Source organism: Coregonus lavaretus (assembly GCF_964263955.1).
Source record: "Coregonus lavaretus genome assembly, chromosome: 20".
Lineage (NCBI taxonomy): Eukaryota > Metazoa > Chordata > Actinopteri > Salmoniformes > Salmonidae > Coregonus > Coregonus lavaretus.
The window spans coordinates 23,891,889-23,913,632 of NC_140007.1; the positions used below are offsets into that span (position 1 = coordinate 23,891,889).

At 42.0% G+C, this 21,744-nt stretch overlaps 1 protein-coding gene across 1 annotated transcript; it reads right to left on the minus strand.

The window, feature by feature from the left end:
- Positions 1-6,148: 6,148 nt before the first annotated feature.
- On the minus strand, positions 6,149-11,532 carry LOC311147645 (nicotinamide/nicotinic acid mononucleotide adenylyltransferase 1-like; the record flags this gene model as incomplete). Its single annotated transcript, XM_084184374.1, has 5 exons — positions 6,149-6,457; positions 6,656-6,750; positions 6,823-6,827; positions 10,996-11,179; positions 11,418-11,532. The coding sequence occupies 5 exons, from the start codon at positions 11,530-11,532 to the stop codon at positions 6,149-6,151; spliced, it is 708 nt and encodes a 235-aa protein (XP_084040500.1).
- Positions 11,533-21,744: the final 10,212 nt, after the last annotated feature.

Here is a 21,744-nt window from a genome sequence, read left to right on the forward strand (position 1 = left end):
GACTGGGGACTGACACTTTACAAAGGGAGGTCCCAATGCAGGGGAGGTCTTACACTACATCTACAAAAGTATGTGGACACCCCTTCAAATTAGTGGAATCGGCTCTTTCAGCCACACCCGTTGCTGACAGGTGTATAAAATCGAGCAAACAGCCATGCGATCTCCATAGACAAACATTGGCAGTAGAGTGGCCATACTGAAGAGCTCAGTGCCTTTCAATGTGGCACCGTCATAGGATGCCACCTTTCCAACAAGTCAGTGTGTCAAATTTCTGCCCTGCTAGTGCTTCCCCGGTCAACTGTAAGTGCTGTTATTGTGAAGTGGAAACGTCTAGGAGCAACAACGGCTCAGCCGCAAAGTGGTAGGCCACACAAGCTCACAGAACAGGACCGCCGAGTGCTGAATCATCTGTTCTCGGTTGCAACACTCACTACCGAATTCCAAACTGCCTCTGGAAGCAACACCAATACAATAACTGTTTGTTAGGAGCTTCATGAAATGGGTTTCCATGGCCGAGCAGCCGCACACAAGCCTAAAATCACCATGCGCAATGCCAAGCGTCAGCTGGAGTGGTGTAAAGCTCGCCGCCATTAGACTCTGGAGCAGTGGAAACGTGTTCTCTGGAGTGATTAATCATGCTTCACCATCTGGCAGTCTGACGGACGAATCTGGCTTTGGCAGATGCCAGGAGAACGCTACCTGCCCGACTGCATGGTGCCAACTGTAAAGTTTGGTGGAGGAGGAATAATGATCTGGGGCTGTTCTTAACGCTACAGCATACAATGACATTCTAGACGATTCTGTGCTTCCAACTTTGTGGCAACAGTTTGGGGAAGGCCCTTTCCGGTTTCAACATGACAATGCCTTCGTGCACAAAGCGAGGTCCATACAGAAATGGTTTGTTGAGATTGGTGTGGAAGAACTTGACTGGCCTACACAGAGCCCTGACCTCAACACCATCTAACACCTTTGGGATGAATTGGAAAGGCAACTGCGAGCCAGGCTTAATCTCCCAACATTAGTGCCCGTCCTCACTAATGCTCTTGTGGCTGAATGGAAGCAATTCCCCGCAGCAATGTTCCAACATCTATTGGAAAGCCTTCCCAGAAGAGTGGAGGCTGTTATAGCAGCAAAGGGGGGGACCAACTCCATATTAATGCCCATGATTTTGGAATGAGATGTTCGACGAGCAGGTGTCCACATAATTTTGGTCAAGTAGTGTATGTGTCAAAATAATACTTGTTTACACTAAACTGTGATAACTTTGTATGCATGTTATTATAGTGGTTAAATTACATTTAGCTAATTATATTTGGGGGGCAGGTAGCCTAGGGGTAGAGTCCAGCAACCTCGGTCGCCAGTTCAAATCCCAAATCTGGTCTTGCAACCGGTAGGTATCCTATCCCCACATGATCTACAAACGAGACTATATATTTACTGGTAACACAGCCTCTTATTGCCAAATCTTTGACTGCTGCTAATACAACAACCAGTCCTCTTTCACTATCATATTCTCGTCCATTTATCCTTTACATGTTCACTGGTACAGGGGTTTTGGAGACAAAAGTGATAGCCTAGACCAGGGCTCTCCAACCCTGTTCCTGGAGAGCTACCCTACTGTAGATTTTTGCTCCAACCCCAGTTTTATCTGACCTGATTAAGCTCATCAACCAGCTAATAATTAGAATTGGATGCGCTAGATTAGGATTGGAGCGAAAACCTACAAGACGGTAGCTCTCCAGGAACACGGTTGGAGAGTCCTGGCCTAGACATGTCAGCTTCAGGAAGCACTGATCACCTGCAGAAGAAGAACATCTTCAGAGAATATGTAAATCTACACTTAAAACATAGACACTGAAACCTTTGGCTGCTGCTTTTCAACACTTTTGATGATAGCCTACACATGAGCTCATGCTCAAAATGCAGTGAAAATAGAGTTTTATAAGAGTATCATAAAGGCTCTATGGAGAGTCAAAACTAATTGACTAATTGACCGTGATCCATTTTCACATTTCTATTTTTCGTAATGTAAAAATGCAGATTCCATATTATACAGTCTATGATTGATATTTTATTGACAAGTTGGTGGCAAGTCCATTGGCGCTAGTAACACAAGCATTTCGCTACACCCGCAATAACATCTGCTAAATATGTGTATGTGTCCAATAAAATCTGATTTGAAGTCTTTAGAATTTCTCTTAAAACTGATTTTTGCAGCAAGGCTAATGACTTTGGGCAAATCAAATCCAGTTGAGTTTAGATTATTCTCAGCTCCCCACCTTGCCTCATGGCAAGACAGAACAGAGGACCACAAAGAACACAATTGGATTTTGTGTACCGGTAATACTGCAGAAGTTTTCTCCAGTTACTGACTGATATCTGCTAAGATTTCCTAAACCTTTACAATGTGGAATATAATTTTCTTAAACATCCATATTATAGACCAGGGGTACTCAACTCTTACCCTACGAGGTCGGGAGCCTGCTGTTTTTTTTCTTCTACCTGATAATTAATTGCACACACCTGGTATCTCAGGTCTAAATCAGTCCCTGATTAGAGGGGAACAATTAAAAAATGCAGTGGAACTGGCTTCGAGGTCCAGAGTTGAGTTTGAGGGTTATAGACCTTTATTAATTCAGGTGAGAATTCTCCTCTTAAAAATATCGACCAAGCCCTTCTGTGTTCTTTTCACATTATGTACCATACACAATTTTATAACAATAATCCAATGGTGCCCTCTAATGGTCAAACAGTATAACGTTTTTCATTTGGGACTATCAAATGAACAGTCACGTCATATTGCCCAAGACAATGCCCGAAAATGTACAGCTCTTGGACCTGGGTTTCTTTCCCCTATGCTTAGGGTTCAGTCTAGCAGTAAACACAATTGGTTTACATCATGGAACATCTTATCTTCTTCTCAAGAAGATGGCCAACGTGAGTAAGGTCTTTAATCAGGTCAACACTTGAAAGGCTGTGGGGCCAGACGGTATTCCAGGACGCGTTCTCAGAGCATGCGCAGATCAGCTGACCGGCATATTCACGGTAATTTTCAACCTCTCCTTGTCCCAGTCTGTAATCTCCACATGTCTTAAAATGACTACCATCATTACTGTTGCCAAGAACTCTAAGGCTTCATGCCACAATGACTACCACCCTGTAGCACTCACATCTGTAATCATGAAGTGTTTTGAAAGGCTGGTTATGACACATCAACTCCATCATCCCAGACACCCTAGATCCACTCCTATTTGCATACCACCCCAACAGATCCATAGACAACGCAATCTCAAGTTGCACTCCACACTGCCCTCACCCACCTAAATAAGAGGAATACCTATGTGAGAATGTTGTTCATTGACTACAGCTCAGCGTTCAACGCCACTGTGCCTTCCAAGCTCAGGACCCTGGGACTGAACTCCTCGCTCTGCAACTGGATCCTGGACTTCCTGACGGGCCGACCCTCAAATCCTCAAAAAGTTATATAGCTGCACCATTGAGAGCATCATTACTGCCTGCATCACTGCTTGGTATGGCAACAGCATCGCCCTTGATCATATGGCGCTACAGAGGGTGGTGTGGAAAGAGGGTGGTGTGGACAGCCCAGTACATCACTGGGGCCGAGCTCCCTGCCATCCAGGACTTCTATATCAGGCTGTGTGAAAGGAAGGGCCGGAAAATTGTTAGACTCCAGCCACCCAAGCCATAGACTGTTCTCTCTGCTTCCGCACGGCAAGCGGTACCGGTGCATCAAGTCTGACACCAACAGGCTCCTGAACAGCTTATATACCCTTGTACATATCTACCTCTATCACTCCAGTATTCCTGCACATTGTAAATATGGTACTGGAACTTACCCTATATATAGCTTCTTACTTACTCATGTGTTTTTGTTCTACCTTATGTTATTTTTAGTGCTATATTGATATTGATTACTGCATTGTTGGGTTTGGAGCTTGTAATCAAGGCATGTCACTGTACTTGTGCACGTGACATTAAAACTTGAAACCTTAAAGTGCATTCCTTCACACATTATTCTTGAAAACTTGCTTGCAGACCTGGCCTTCACAGTATAACTCCTGAGAAAAGAGAATAGGAACATAAGATGGATGATCTAATCTTTGACCGAAGTGGTTAATGTCAGGTTAGTCTCGCACGACCTGACTAGAAGGCTGGTCCAGGTCATTAGGGTGCATTCCTTCACTAACTTGAACTGCAGACTGTTTGTGAAGGAACGCTCACTAATGACCTGGACCAGAGCTAGCTGAGCCAGTGCGAGACTTGGAAGTCTGGCTTGCGAGACTTAAACAGGTTGCCTGGATCGTACCTTGCGGTGCTTTCTGTCTAGCCCATTGGTGAACTCCTGGTCTAATCTGAAAGAGAAAGTGTAGTTGCAGAAGGGGCTGAGGATTTTGATTGTGTACAGGTCACCCTGTTACTCGATCACCTTCCCCAGTTACAGCATCTGGGCGATTTTACAAACTGTGGGGTCAATACCTGGGGAGGGACAGAGTGTGAGAATACATGCTCACAGACATACACTGAGTATACTAAACATTAGGAACACCTTCCTAATATTGAGTTGCACCCTGACACAGGCTTGAAGATGCCTGCTGCTACTACATAACATATTAGTATGAACATGACTAGAGTCGATACAGTGATTGCTTGTATGATGTCAGAGATGATAAATCGTACATAATTGAAAAGGAATAACCATTTCGCCTGTTTTGCTTGGGAACATATGAGATGAGAGTATGGCCTGAGCTTTCATTCAGTTTCTGCTAAATTGAGCACCACTAGGCTAGGGGTTTCGATCATTGATCAAGAAACACAAGTTAATTTTAGAAATAAGACAAGGAAGTCAAGATTGGAAGCGTTTGGCTGCATTGCCTTTGTTGCCAAACTAAAAAAACGAATGAAGGGACAGTCTGCAGTTCCAATCAACTTAGTGATTCCATACAGTGCCACTACGAATGCAACCACTGAGTGGGGTTTGTATCTACACTTCAATCAACTATTGTAATACATATAAAACCTTAAATGTCATGTTATTATCAGAAAAATGCTTATCTGATCAGGAAAGGTGATAGACTAACAAAAAGGCTACTTCCTTTTACTAATAACCTGCATTTGAAGCAAACAGAATAGGTGTGAACGGTTGGGATTTCCTCATTATAAGATGGATGTAGTTGCGATGTACTGATTTTTCTTGGAGACAGCAATGACACTTTGACAGAGAAGTGTTCACAAGCTGCAAAACAAAGACAGCGTTTAATTTTTCTCAATACACACCATGCTGTTTGTATGTCACTCTATTCTACTATATCTGTAAACGGATTCCATACATACCAACTGCCTTTGCCTGAGGGAATTATTCAAAAACACACACACATCTAAAGGCCAGCATTTTAAAAAAATGAAGGTACTCTTAAGGGTGGACGAGCATATTAATCACCACATTGCATTTCGAAATAAAGAAATTCTGTAGTTCTGCATCAGGCTCATTGTAATCAAATAATTCTCATTTGTACACAAATAATCAATGCTCATGAACAAGCTACTATGTTTCATGCCCGGTGTGACTTCACATATACACAACAGATTGTGGGTTTCTGATGGGTATCTGTGCTATATACAGATAAAGCGCTCTACGGACCAGATTGACTGTTAGTGACAGATCAAGGATTTACATTCTGCTCCTTGGGACTGCCACTACTTGGGTGCTTATAATATTCTATAAAACACAGTGATACATTTAATCTTCAGCAGATTCACCCTATCTCTGAGGAGATGCCACACAAGAGAGGCTATTCTGGTGCACACTCATTCTGGCACTGGTGAGCATCAGTGAAGTCACAAGTCTTCTCTCAAACCAGTAGAAGATAAATGCTCCCTAGCTCCTACTACACACAGTGCAGTCTCAAGCAGAGGAGGCTGGTGGGAAGAGCTATAAGAGGACGGGCTAATTATAATGGCTGGAATGGAATATTTGGAACAGTATCAAACATATAGAAACCACATTTGACTCCGTTCCATCAATTCCATTCCAGCCATTACAATGAGCCAGTCCTCCTATATCTCCTCCCACCAGCCTCCACTGGTCTCAAGGCATTCAAGTTGGCAGCAGGCAATATGGCTGGCCACCTCAGCTGGAGGAGGGGCCGGTGTGTCTCTGAAGCGGGGCAAGGATGACGTCAGCGTTCTTCTGCTCACTCTCGGCACTGTACAGGCCGTGCTCCCAGATGTAGCTCACCACCGGGTCCGGCAGTAAGTAGCGGACGGTCTGGCCCCGGCGCAGGGCCCGGCGCACGTGCGTGGCCGAGATCTCGTTGGTCACCCACTCGCGGACCACGTGGAAGTTCTTGCGGTGCTTCCACAGCACCTCCGATTGGTGGATGAACTTGTGGGCGTCACAGCCGTTGCGGGTGATGCACACCAGGCCATAGCGGGGCGGCAGGTAGCTTAGTGGTTAAGAGCGTTGTGCCAGTAACCGAAAGGTCGCTGGTTCTAATCCCCGAGCCGACTAGGTGAAAAATCTGTCGATGTGCCCTTGAGCAAGGCACTTAACCCTAATTGCTCCTGTAAGTCGCTCTGGATAAGAGCGTCTGCTAAATGACAAAAATGTTTTAAAAAAATTAAAATAGCGGCCCACGATCTCTGCGATATCCTCGTGCTTCCACAGGTTGGGAACGCCGAAGGACTCCAGGACGTCCGCGCCGCACAGTAGCTTCAGCTGAGGGCCGTTGTCTAAAGGGTTCACGGACAGATGAAGAATAGTTTATTAATCCATACAAGACTGAAATGTGTCTTCTGCTGTACCGGACCTCCAATATAAACACACACAAATACACATTAAGCTAGAAAGTCTGAAGCAGTGGGCTTAAGTAAAAATCTGTGTGAATTTCCTGAATTCTGAGAAGGATTTTTGCATCTTAGGGTTCACTTACACTTAAGCGACAGGTATCAGGGAATGTTGCCAGACAATGTCAAAAAGTTGGCAACAATGTTCTTACTACTACAGAGACAGCCTGTGCCGGTAAAACATGTAACCAGCACCATGTACCTTTCCTTTTTATTACCTCAGGGCAGATCACCTGCTGTTCCACCATACCCATCTTCAGGTGGTGTGACTAAGTGTCACTAGGTGTCACCAAACCCTATGTGGCTGGTAACGTCCCAGACGGACAGTAGTATTCAACAGTTGCCGGCTCAATGAGTTAGAGCATGGTGCTGGCAACAATAGGGTTGTGGGTTTAATTTCCAAATGGGCCAAATAATGATTTTGATTTGAACAAAACTTGCTGTACATACTGTATTTGCCCATGGCATAAGTGGTCAGAAAGTAACTTTATGAGACCTGATTGATAAAACATTTAGAAGATAGAGGTGCTCAAAGTTGACATTTTGCATACCCCACCCTACCATGAGACATCCATCTCTTCATCACTGGAAAATAGTTTGATATCATTTAAAAGCATACAAACAGGGTTGTCAAAATATTAATATTATTTCCAACAACTCCACTGTAAATCCAGCGCATATTGAACATTGAGATTGGTGAATTTTTTTTTTTTAAAGAACTTGAATGTGCATAACTATTCATTCTTTAAGTCATACTACAGATTCTCAATTGGATTGAGGTCTGGGCTTTGACTAGGCCATTCCAAGACATTTAAATGTTTCCCCTTAAACCACTCAAGTGTTGTTTTAGCAGTATGCTTAGGGTCATTGTCCTGCTGGAAGGTGAACCTCTGTCCCAGTCTCAAATCTCTGGAAGACTGAAACAGGTTTCCCTCAAGAATTTCCCTGTATTTAGTGCCATCCATCATTCCTTCAATTCTGAACAGTTTCCCAGTCCCTGCCGATGAAAAACATCCCCACAGCATGATGCTGCCACCACCATGCTTCACTGTGGGGATGGTGTTCTCGGGGCTCAATTTTAGCCTCATCTGACCAGAGTACCTTCTTCCATATGTTTGGGGAGTCTCCCACATGGATTTTGGCAAACACCAAACATGTTTGCTTATTTTTTTCTTTAAGCAATGGCTTTTCTCTGGCCACTCTTCTGTGGAGTGTAGGGCTTAAAGTGGTCCTATGGACAGATACTCCAATCTCCGCGGTGGAGCTTTGCAGCTCCTTCAGGGTTATTTACATTTTAGTCATTTAGCAGATGCTCTTATCCAAAGCGACTTACAGTTAGTGAGTGCATACATTTTCATACCGGCCCCCCGTGGGAAACGAACCCACAACCCTTGCGTTGCAAGCGCCATGCTCTACCAACTGAGCTACAGGGGACTACCTACATACTTATCTTTGGTCTCTTTGTTGCCTCTCTGATGAATGCCCTTCTTGCCTGGTCTGTGAGAACTTTTGAAACAAGTTATTTTTTTTCATTTCACTTCACCAATTTGGACTATTTTGTGTATGTCCATTACATGAAATCCAAATAAAAATCCATTTAAATTACAGGTTGTAATGCAACAAAATAGGAAAAACACCAAGGGGGATGAATACTTTTGCAAGGCACTGTACATATTGTTTATTTTTCCCATCTGTCTTTCTCAGTCGACACTATTCAATCAAAGCGAAAAGCTGGGTTACCCATATCCCTTGATCATGACTCAGTTCCATTACATTACACATAAGTCACTAGACGACGGCGTCTTCTGTATGGGGGAGTTTTGTTAAGAGCCCCGAAGATCGGTCTGATCATTAACACGCATCGCTTGCGGTACGGTTTTGAAAGCATAAGGAACTTATCTTTCAGATCAGCGAGAAATATACAGTGGGGAGAACAAGTATTTGATACACTGCCGATTTTGCAGGTTTTCCTACTTACAAAGCATGTAGAGGTCTGTAATTTTTATCATAGGTACACTTCAACTGTGAGAGACGGAATCTAAAACAAAAATCCAGAAAATCACATTGTATGATTTTTAAGTAATTAATTTGCATTTTATTGCATGACATAAGTATTTGATACATCAGAAAAGCAGAACTTAATATTTGGGACAGAAACCTTTGTTTGCAATTACAGAGATCATACGTTTCCTGTAGGTCTTGACCAGGTTTGCACACACTGCAGCAGGGTTTTTGGCCCACTCCTCCATACAGACCTTCTCCAGATCCTTCAGGTTTCGGGGCTGTCGCTGGGCAATACGGACTTTCAGCTCCCTCCAAAGATTTTCTATTGGGTTCAGGTCTGGAGACTGGCTAGGCCACTCCAGGACCTTGAGATGCTTCTTACAGAGCCACTCCTTAGTTGCCCTGGCTGTGTGTTTCGGGTCATTGTCATGTTGGAAGACCCAGCCACGACCCATCTTCAATGCTCTTACTGAGGGAAAGAGGTTGTTGGCCAAGATCTCGCGATACATGGCCCCATCCATCCTCCCCTCAATACGGTGCAGTCGTCCTGTCCCCTTTGCAGAAAAGCATCCCCAAAGAATGATGTTTCCACCTCCATGCTTCATGGTTGGGATGGTGTTCTTGGGGTTGTACTCATCCTTCTTCTTCCTCCAAACACGGCGAGTTGAGTTTAGACCAAAACACTCTATTTTTGTCTCATCAGACCACATGACCTTCTCCCATTCCTCCTCTGGATCATCCAGATGGTCATTGGCAAACTTCAGACGGGCCTGGACATGCGCTGGCTTGAGCAGGGGGACCTTGCGTGCGCTGCAGGATTTTAAGCCATGACGGCATAGTGTGTTACTAATGGTTTTCTTTGAGACTGTGGTCCCAGCTCTCTTCAGGTCATTGACCAGGTCCTGCCGTGTAGTTCTGGGCTGATCCCTCACCTTCCTCATGATCATTGATGCCCCACGAGGTGAGATCTTGCATGGAGCCCCAGACCGAGGGTGATTGACCGTCATCTTGAACTTCTTCCATTTTCTAATAATTGCGCCAACAGTTGTTGCCTTCTCACCAAGCTGCTTGCCTATTGTCCTGTAGCCCATCCCAGCCTTGTGCAGGTCTACAATTTTATCCCTGATGTCCTTACACAGCTCTCTGGTCTTGGCCATTGTGGAGAGCTTGGAGTCTGTTTTATTGAGTGTGTGGACAGGTGTCTTTTATACAGGTAACGAGTTCAAACAGGTGCAGTTAATACAGGTAATGAGTGGAGAACAGGAGGGCTTCTTAAAGAAAAACTAACAGGTCTGTGAGAGCCGGAATTCTTACTGGTTGGTATGTGATCAAATACTTATGTCATGCAATAAAATGCAAATTAATTACTTAAAAATCATACAATGTGATTTTCTGGATTTTTGTTTTAGATTCCGTCTCTCACAGTTGAAGTGTAGCTATGATAAAAATTACAGACCTCTACATGCTTTGTATGTAGGAAAACCTGCAAAATCGGCAGTGTATCAAATACTTGTTCTCCTCACTGTATATATATATATATATATATATATTTTTTTAATGTTAATTGATACACACCTTTATAGGGTTAGGGTTAGTGTTCCCACACGGCCATATCTCCATGTTACAGCGCGTGTTTACGGAAGACAGACCTGTGCTAATTAGCCATCTAGCAAGTGCCGAAAACCTAGCAGGCCACCAGAAACGTGTTGTCACTGAAAAATACTGTCGGCTGCAACTGTGATAAAGCCGGTTAAAACAGTGTACAGTAGTGTATATTTTGCACTTGTGAAATTATTTTGATGAGATATGAAAGTAAAGAGCTTTATGTTTCTAGAATCGCATCACAATTGGGAATCGATTCACGTTTAGATGGAGTATTTGGCTGTCAGTACTGGTCTACATCTGAAAACAAAATATAAGATCCTTGGACCTTGAGTAACGTTAGGCTCCTTGAGAGTACATCTTGGGCTAGGTTACCCCGGATAAATGTAATACAAGATTATTTCAGCGCAGTGCAAGTAATGCTTTTTTTCTTTTTGTATCACACATATACTGAATCAAAATAGATTTGACAACCCCTCTCAATAACTGAGCTACAGTCTCCACACACAAATGATCAGCACTCACCGCATCACTTTAGCTGTCTCCACCCATTCAGGCTGCTGGCTCTCCCATGCGTCTACCTTGATCCAGTCAGAGGTGTCTGTGGCCAGCCTGGCCATATCTACACGGTGACAGGCCTCAATCAGACCCTTCTTCTTATAGCCGTCACCCACTGCAGAGATGATGCCCCTCACAACTATGTACTGTCCTGAGACATAAAGAAAGAGGAGTTGGGCCAGCTAATTTTGTAGAGCACACGATGACAATACAAATTCAGTTAAATACAAAATACTACCACTCATTTGACTTGGTCTAGGCCTACTTCTCATAATTGGGAAGCAATGCAAATGTCTGAGGAAGTAGGTCCTAAACTCACAAAATACAACAAAGTGATGATTTACAAATTCATAGTCTGTTGACAGACCACAAATTATCAATAGACATACCTGTATCCTCCAGGAAATCCCGTGCCAATTCAAACATACGCAGGTGCATATTGGTTATGGGGTTGAAAGACCCACAAGCCAGCAGCACCACTTTGGTTAGATCTTGAGGCTCCATTGATTACAGTACATAGGAGCTATAAGGACAGTCTAGGCACTGAAAGAGAGAAACATACAAAGATATGTTGACAAACCTGTGTGACAGGAAGATGGTTTAGAATTCAAAACCTGTACTGAATGTGTATGTTGTGTGAATGCGTCTTGCCCATTGCACAGTTTGACACATTTTATTTATCTTATATTTTCTTATATTTCAGACAAGATAATTAAATGAAAACTATGTGAAGGGGTGAACACGTTTTCAAGGCCCTTTGTATGTCTGTGTAGTGGGATAATAATAATCATATGCATATATTATATACAGTATACACCTCATATGCAACTCGTAAAATAAGACTAAGCAATTAGCCCATTAAATTAATTATCTGACTCCATAAGATAAATAGCAGTATGCAAGAGACTATAGTTAACCTCCTGTAGCTCAATTAGTAGAGCATGGCGCTTGCAACGCCAGGGTTGTGGGTTCGATTCCCACGGGGGGCCAGTATGAAAAAATGTATGCACTAACTGTAAGTCGCTCTGGATAAGAGCGTCTGCTAAATGACGTAAATGTAAATAGTTAAACCAGTATTACAGTGCATTCGGAAAGTAATCAGACCCCTTCACTTTTTCCACATTTTGTTAAATTACAGCCTTATTCTAAAATTGATTAAATAAAAATATGTCCTCATCAATCTTCACACAATACCCCATAATGACAAAGAGAGAAAACAGGTTATTGTATTCAGATCCTTTGTTATGAGACTCGAAATTGAGCTCAGGTGCATCCTGTTTCCATTGATCATCCTTGAGATGTTTCTACAACTTGATTGTAGAAACAGTTTTATAATTGGAATGTGATACAAAACAAGGCAACGGTGTGCTTTAGGACCATGCGGACGCCTCCGAGTGGTCGGGTAGGCTGTTTGGAGTGTTTATCCGACTGGATTAATAATAATAATAATAATAATAATAATAATATGCCATTTAGCAGACGCTTTTATCCAAAGCGACTTACAGTCATAATATATATACACTCCCAGTCAAAAGTTTGGACACCTACTCATTCAAGGGTTTTTCTTTACTTTACTATTTTCTTTACATTGTAGAAAAATTGTGAAGACATCAAAACTATGAAATAACACATATGGAATCATGTAGTAACCAAAAAAGTGTTAAACAAATCAAAATATATTTTATATTTGAGATTCTTCAAATAGCCACGCCTTGATGAAAGCTTTGCACACTCTTGGCATTCTCTCAACCAGCTTCATGAGGTAGTCACCTGGAATGCATTTCATGGACTGGATACAGGATAAGAGAGAGAACAAAGAAACCATGGCTTGTGCCATGGCTCACAGCTCATGGGAGAGGGAGAAAGAGAGTATCTCACCACAGCATGTCAGGAACAAAAAAGAAAGAGACAATGAATCTAAGACCTTTTATAACATCTGAGTTGTTTGGATTCAAAATATGAGTTGTTGACCAATAGCATTACTGTAAAGTTAACCTTCAATCAGATATCAGACCTACACCTGTAAAGACAACATAACCTTTGCTTCTCAGAGGTTTGACAATGGGAGTTGGCAAGAGCAACACAGAGAACGCTGAATTCCTGAGAAGACAATAAAACCTTTTGCATTGTGTTGATAAGTCACTTGGGGGCTGGGCCACCCTACAGCTGTGTGAACAATTCAATGACTATTTCATTTAGCGTTACTTTAAATTTGATAGGCTACACATTACATCGTATGACTGTTATGAATGGAGCTCATAGATGGAGTGTTGGCAGCATAGGTCTACATCTGAAAAAACCTTGACCTTTTATGCAGTGTGCGTTTCTGTGTAAGCCTACTACATAATGATATCAATCTTATGACAGACCAAGCCCCACTCAGGTAATACCTCCCATCCATTCTAAGCATTATCGTCATGCTGTTGTCTATACTGCCAGGGGTGTTGTCAGTTGTAATCTTATACCATTTCGTTTGAACTCCACTCTTAGATCTGCTATTGTTAGTGCAAAAGAGAACCCCCCTGCTGTCTGCTCATCCAGTGCTATTAGTTCAAATGTGAATTCCATCAACTTGAATACCCCCTCAGTTTTCAAATCACATAGAGGGCTTGAGCTGTTGTACGATAGCAACTAAAGTCCATGTAAGTCAGTTTATAACATTCCATCATTGGTTACTCTGAGAGTTCCTCATATTGACATTGGCTGCGGCCTCAGGCCCTGTGGTGCTAACCTTGGAAAAGTAATTACAATTTCTACTGTTTCCTCTATTACTAATAGGGTTAGACCAAATGGTGCAGTTCTATGCAATCTTATAGCCATACCAACTATATCAATATCAACCATCAGACAGGGTCTGCAACCGCCTATTGAACATACAGTGGGGAGAACAAGTATTTGATACACTGCCGATTTTGCAGGTTTTCCTACTTACAAAGCATGTAGAGGTCTGTAATTTTTATCATAGGTACACTTCAACTGTGAGAGACGGAATCTAAAACAAAAATCCAGAAAATCACATTGTATGATTTTTAAGTAATTTGCATTTTATTGCATGACATAAGTATTTGATCACCTACCAACCAGTAAGAATTCCGGCTCTCACAGACCTGTTAGTTTTTCTTTAAGAAGCCCTCCTGTTCTCCACTCATTACCTGTATTAACTGCACCTGTTTAAACTCGTTACCTGTATAAAAGACACCTGTCCACACACTCAATCAAACAGACTCCAACCTCTCCACAATGGCCAAGACCAGAAAGCTGTGTAAGGACATCAGGGATAAAATTGTAGACCTGCACAAGGCTGGGATGGGCTACAGGACAATAGGCAAGCAGCTTGGTGAGAAGGCAACAACTGTTGGCGCAATTAGTAGAAAAAGGAAGAAGTTCAAGATGACGGTCAATCACCCTCGGTCTGGGGCTCCATGCAAGATCTCACCTCGTGGGGCATCAATGATCATGAGGAAGGTGAGGGATCAGCCCAAAACTACACAGCAGGACCTGGTCAATGACCTGAAGAGAGCTGGGACCACAGTCTCAAAGAAAACCATTAGTAACAACCTACGCCGTCATGGATTAAAATCCTACAGCGCACGGAAAGTCCCCCTGCTCAAGCCAGCGCATGTCCAGGCCCGTCTGAAGTTTGCCAATGACCATCTGGATGATCCAGAGGAGGAATGGGAGAAGGTCATGTGGTCTGATGAGACAAAAATAGAGCTTTTTGGTCTAAACTCCACTCGCTGTGTTTGGAGGAAGAAGAAGGATGAGTACAACCCCAAGAACACCATCCCAACCGTAACACACAGCCAGGGCAACTAAGGAGTGGCTCCATTAAAGCATCTCAAGGTCCTGGAGTGGCCTAGCCCAGCGACAGACCCGAAACCTGAAGGATCTGGAGATGGTCTGTATGGAGGAGTGGGACAAAATCCCTGCTGCAGTGTGTGCAAACCTGGTCAAGACCTACAGGAAACGTATGATCTCTGTAATTGCAAACAAAGGTTTCTGTACCAAATATTAAGTTCTGCTTTTCTGATGTATGAAATACTTATGTCATGCAATAAAAAGCTAATTAATTACTTAAAAATCATACAATGTGATTTTCTGGATTTTTGTTTTAGATTCCGTCTCTCACAGTTGAAGTGTACATATGATAGAAATTACAGACCTCTACATGCTTTGTAAGTAGGAAAACCTGCAAAATCGGCAGTGTATCAAATACTTGTTCTCCCCACTGTAGCTTCTTTGAGTTGGAGACTCCATGTGACTTTAGAAATCGTAAAGGACTTGGGTTGATGTATCGGAACAGTAGGAGCTTACGTCCTTAACTGGAATACATCAAGATCTGGGCTATGCAGACGAATCCGGACACTCTGGTATTGACTGAAACTTGGATCTTTGGGGAAATTCTGGACTCTGATATTAATATTGAGGGTTATGTGTTCAGAGCTGACAGACAGGGTAGAGGTGGTGGAGTGGCCCTTGCTGAAATCCATTTCCCTTGCCAAAGATTTGAGCTATCTTTCAGCCTTTGTCTGAGGAAAAATGTATCCATATCTGTTAGGGTCTACTGTCCTCCCTCGGCTAACCTTTGTGCACTCGAGGAGTTAACTCGTTTGTCTTCATTTACTAAAATCAGAAGTTATCCTGGGTGACCTAAATTATGATTGGGAAATGCAGGCTTCATACAATCTAAAATACATGTGTAACGATTTAAACCTAACCCAGCTGGTGACTAAGCCTACATGGCCCAACCCTAAAGATCCTTCAAAGTCAACTCTGATCTTATTTTAATGAATACACCAGATATATGTTTATACTGGTGTCCTTGCCCAAGATATTAGTGACCATTGCCCAGTTGTTTGTTTTCGAGATGTGAAAATACAAAAATCTAAGCCTAGTGTCAACATAAAGAGGAACAAAACTGTCTACTCTGTTCGTAACAGATTGTAGATTTGGAAACAGAAAACTGTATTGATATCAAATGTTTCAGTGATGAAAAAATTAGCAGAATGTCGGCAAAAATCCATCTTGTTCCATCTTCTCCCACTACCGGCCACTGTGCTTCCTCTCACTACCAAGTGAGTGGAAACGCCAAGCGGATACTTCACATTTATACATCCATTGAAATATCTGTCTCATTGTTATGTGTCCTTCTTCTTCGGTGGGGTTTAACGGCGGTTGGCATCCAATATAACGTTGCATTCCTGCCGCCTACTGGACCGGATAATAAATCCATTATACTTCAACAGTAGGGCCGTTCCAAGGATCCAGAGAGCATGAAAAAAATGTAGTGTGCTCGAACAGCCGAAAAAAAAAGAATAACAAAGGGTTTGTCAAAGTCGCGTCAATTCAAATCTGGTATTAGGAACAAAAGAGGTCAACACGACTTCTAAGATATACTAGTTATTTTAATTAATGCAAAAACCTTCAATGGTAAATATGATGTTTCGTATATACGGGCTCTCTGAAATACCTCACAGGGCGCTTCAGAGAACTAACAACATTGTTTCAGAAACAATACCCAAATACTCTGACAGAGAAAGTTTCCCACTTCTCTGCTGGCCAATTAAAGTAAAGACTTGAGCGTGGTTTAAACTTTCTCAGCCAATCCGTTGGTTCAGGGGTTGGTCTCATCTCCTCGGCGCCATTTGTTGCACACTTCAGCCAGGCACAAGATTATCATAACAACCTATCATAGTGAGAAGAGCCAGCTCCCTTAGACATCATTCCTACGTCCAAGGAAGGCTCACAGATCACAAAGAACCAGTATAGTCGAGCATTTGAAGACGCATCCTTATCTAATTTTACCCCCTAAAACAGCTCTTCACATCAATCACAGCCTTGCCAGGTGTCACAAGCTACATTAGCCCAGTCAAGAATGCATTCTTTCTAAATTAGTCATCCCATCAATTTAGGAGAATAATAAATCCCCAATAATCCCCCTTTTCACACCTAATAAGGTGTGATTCAAAAATAAGAAAACACAGATTGTCATTCATTATAATACAATATAAAACAAAAAATCACACTTTTATTAATAGGCCATAATGACACAAAAAAATTCAAACCCTCAGTTCATCTACACCCCACTTGCAAATTGTTACCAGTCATCAAAGAACTTCAAACCATCACATAAGGAAAGACAAACATTCACATGATTAACTTGATTAATAAAGCATAAAACACAGGATTAATAGAACACAAAACATAAGACTATTAAAACATAAAACACAAACAGATAAGTATATTTTGACCCCTTTAAACACCCTCTAGTGTCACTCCACCAAGCCTGGTAGGTCATATCCTCCATTCCTAGGTTGGAGTCCAGGATTGGGCCGTATCTCACCATCTGTTGGGAAATCACCTTCCCCATCTCCTTTCTCACCAAACCTCAGACACAGGAAATAAGACAACATCCACAAAGAACAAGTATACCCATAGAGGCTATAACTTCACCCAGAATAGTTACAACAATAGTTTTCCATTTACCAAATATGTTATCAAACCAACCGTTTATGGAGCTATCAATACCAGAGTTCTCAGCCAGTTTGTTCGTCAGTGTAGTTACTCCCCTGAAGCTCTTTTGTCACTGACCCGTCCGGTGCTATATTGTTTGAGGATGAAAATACAGCACATAGATCCAAACAGAACACAAACTCCGCCCCGCTCAGCCAAAAGCATATCTAAAGCTATTCTATTCTGCCATGTCATTAAGCTAGTTGCCGCTGTCTGCTCATCTAATCCCTTTATTGCATCACAAGTGTGGTTTATAAATCTTTGCTGGTTATAGTAAATATAATTTATCCAATCTACGTTTTTATTAATTGTTGACCACCAAATAATACTTAATTCAAACTCAGCTGCGATCTGATTCCTAGCTTTGAGTTTTTCTGGAACCTCTCGAGGTACTCCTATCCCATCAAAGGATCCTTTCATCAAAGGATCCCGGGAGGAGGTCTTACTTTCTACGTGACAACTCACCAGTCTCTGACACGTTTGATTGTTTACATATGTAGTTGAGTTCACAATCAGTTATCACCACACAACCATCAGATGTCAGCACGGGCCTGATTTTGGCTCCTACAATCCTCTGGCTGCAACAAAGAGGAGAGATTAGTCATGTTCTCTTTCAGTTGTGATATTCTCTGTGTAGGAGCAGAGCTAAGATGCCCTACTCTGTATCCTATCTTACTAGTCCTAGAAAAACAATTAGAATCCCCTGAGACTTCAAACGTAGGCAACCTAGGTCGGAATGACTTTGTTATCGGGGGATACAGATAGTTCAAGTTACTACAAGACTCTTTCACCACATTCCCAGGTGGCTTGCATGGAGGATAAACCTGACACAGAGTTAAAGCCTGTCAAGGGGAACGGAGTAGTTGTTAACCTTGGTTTGGCTGTCCTACAGGCATAACAGTCCTCTTTAGACCGTATACTGAATCCATTCCAACCACAGGTTAAAATCTATTTACTCCGTCTCCATCTGTACTACTTCCTTCAGGTCTATAGTTTGCACTGTCTCACTACCTCCCTCAGAGGTTTACTCTATAGGCTGCCCCAGTTGAAGAAGATATCTCACTTGTCAGGTCTGTAATCTGTTTTAGCATAATTCAGACTTTCAGACAGTACCTACCCTCATATGGGTCGCACTGCCATTTCTGATAATTCCATACTTTCACAATACTACACCTGTCCCTAAACTGTGTATGAAGATTTACATATCCCCCACGCTCTCGATATGAGCAACTACATAGTCCCAGGATGTACATGGTGACATACATATAGTGATGTCCTCCCCTAAAGTCCCTAAACTTCCCCTTTCCCTACGTCTAGCTGTCTCCTATGCCTTCGTAGACTGTGCTCAGGTATTATTTTATCAACTTGTTTTAGGTTAACTACTACTTTTGGCTGATCAGAAGGGTTTGAGTGTGTTAGGAATATGGCCCCCACTATCAGACAGCTACCTACCGTCAGGAGACCTGTGAATCCCCACCCTTGCCCTGAGAACATGTCAGACGCCAACCCATTGCTTCACCTTCTACCAAACTCACACAGGGATGATCAGACAGGGTAAGGGAATCTTCGTTAAGGAGCCAACCCCCGAGCCCTAGTGGTGATCGGTTCTTTCTCCTAACTCTGTGTTTGTTCATCAGGTGTAACTGGGTTTACCTTTTTGCAGTGTGTGACATGCACCCAGATTGATCTAATAGGACTTGATAGGGCCCTTCCCAACAGGCCTGCTTCCAGTTTTTCTTCTTTTAGGGACTGGATCCACACCCAGTCTCCTGGTGAGATAGAGTGGGTCACCTTCTCCTTTAGTTCACCTGTGGGGCACAAAACCTCTGACATACGGGTGTGGTTAATAAACTATCTTCACACATACATGTTGAGCTCTCAATTTCTATTGTTGTTTTTTTATTTTTATTTAATCCTATCATTATTATTTAATCCTATCACTATTATTTAATCCTATCACTCCCCCTTTTTGACACATGATTTGCCCATGTGTCAATATTACCACCTTTCTAAACCATTCCTTATATAATTTATCATCCTATTGCCATGCCTTTCATTTTTGGGATTATCTTTTGCTTCTTTATTGCTCCTCCCACTTCCTTTGTCTTTTATGGCAGCTAAATTCAACTTTCATCCAGTTCAGAATCAATTAGTAATCCAATCAATCAATCTCTTATCTTGTAAAAACACTTATGTTTAGTTCAAACTCTGTTCTACCCAGGCTCTCCCGGGCTTGACCTGAAGACTAAATGTTGGACATGACAAGTCTATTTTTTAGGTCACCTAAGTCTTCTGTCTAGCAACAAAGAATACAAATCTCTATGTTCATGATTAACCCAGTTATATCTAATAGCCCACCAAAAAACCTCATCATCTTTAAATCACTACCAATGTCATATCCCTCGTTACTCTCTACCATTTGGATAACATCCCTGATGTATATATGCCTCCTTAGAGTTCCAAATTACTTTACCATGGGCTACCATTGCCTTCCCATAGATAAGATCACTTAATTTACCCGTATGCAGTACATAATGGAGTATCCAAACTTTACAGCACTTTATCATTACCAAAAAGCTCATCATTTGTTTTAACGGTTTTGGCGCTTCAAATATAGCAGTTTTCCTGGATGAGTTTAACATTCGCCCCTCCTGTGTTATAGTGTATCCTAGGTAAATGACCTCGCTCTGCCAAGGAAGGTTAACAATTGGATTGTATCCCTCTTACATCCCTCCTGAGTGGGATTAGCCAATAGAATAACATCTACATAAACTAACATTTGCTTCCTTCCCTATGTTCAAACTTTCCCAAATTCTTAGTTATAGCCTGGGCTAAGATTGTAAGACTTTCCGAGTAGCCTTGAGGCATCCTAGCCTAAGTCCATTTCCTTCCCTGAAAAGTAAAGCCAAACCACCCCTGACTATCCGGATGAACTTGGATACTAAAGAAAGCATTAGCTAAATCTATCACTGTAAAATAGGAGTTCTCTGGTTTCAATTGGTTCAGCAATGTATGTGGATCTGGTACACATGGAACTCTGGGAATGATATTTCTATTAACCCCCTGCAAGTCCATGACCATCCTCCAGTCAGCGCTAGGTGCCTCCTTTCTAACAGGAAATACTGGAGAGTTTCATTGTACCTCATCTCCAGGAATTATCACCCCTCCCTTAAGTAAATGCTCAAATGTAGGTGTTATCCCTTTTGTTGCTTCTGGTTTCATAGTATATTGCTTTTGGTATGGTCTATTATCGAATCGAGGAATCACTTGTACTGGAGCTTCCCCCTTAATTAGTCCTACATCTATTGTCCTTGTGAACATAATTTGAACGGAATTGCTGCTAACTCAGCCTCCTGTTCCTGAGTTAAGAAAATCTATTCCTGTCATCCGTTAAAACTTATCTCCAGATGGACACTGGGCTGGGTTTTTTGCTCTCCAATTTAACTTTCTTCTATATCTCCCAGTGGAGTGGCCATACTGATCCCCATTTGGTGTATTCTGCCAGTCAGTAATGCTTTTCCCCTGTTTTATCCATTTACCTAGTGATAACCATTCCTCTGAATGTTCTTTCACTAGGGCAACATGGGGGCTCCACCTTTCTCTGTACAGCCTCTGGCTCTGTGAACCCATTTTAACCCAATTTGAAAAAACAACAATCACAAATAGCCAGGCCTCACTCAATTTGATAGCTCACTTTTATGACCTAAATACTGCCTAACTGAGATGAGCTAATCTCTTTCTCCTATTTATAATCTAAAGATGGTAGTACACACAAAACATGATAGATATTCCCAGTCTTAACCCATCAATAATTGTTTGTATCATTCTAATTCCTCATATCTAATTCATTAAACCACTCAAAATTCCTCGAGTATACAATGATTATTTCATTGATTACCCTAACTCTGCTACATGTGATCTCATCTCAAATGATCCATTTATCAATTATTTGTTCAACACCCTAGGAAAATCTGTCTCCCCTTCTATTGTTCCTGTCTCCCCTGTAAATGTCATATTTGAGTTATTAGCCAATACAATCACGGTTACATCAAATGTTCCCTCATTTAATGGTATTTTCTTCCTAATATAACTTCCCTAAATGAGATTAAATCCCCTGCCTTCCTCTACTATCCTTATATCATTACTGGATCAATGACAATAACTGTAATAACTATCAATAATAATTGTAATAACTATTTCACA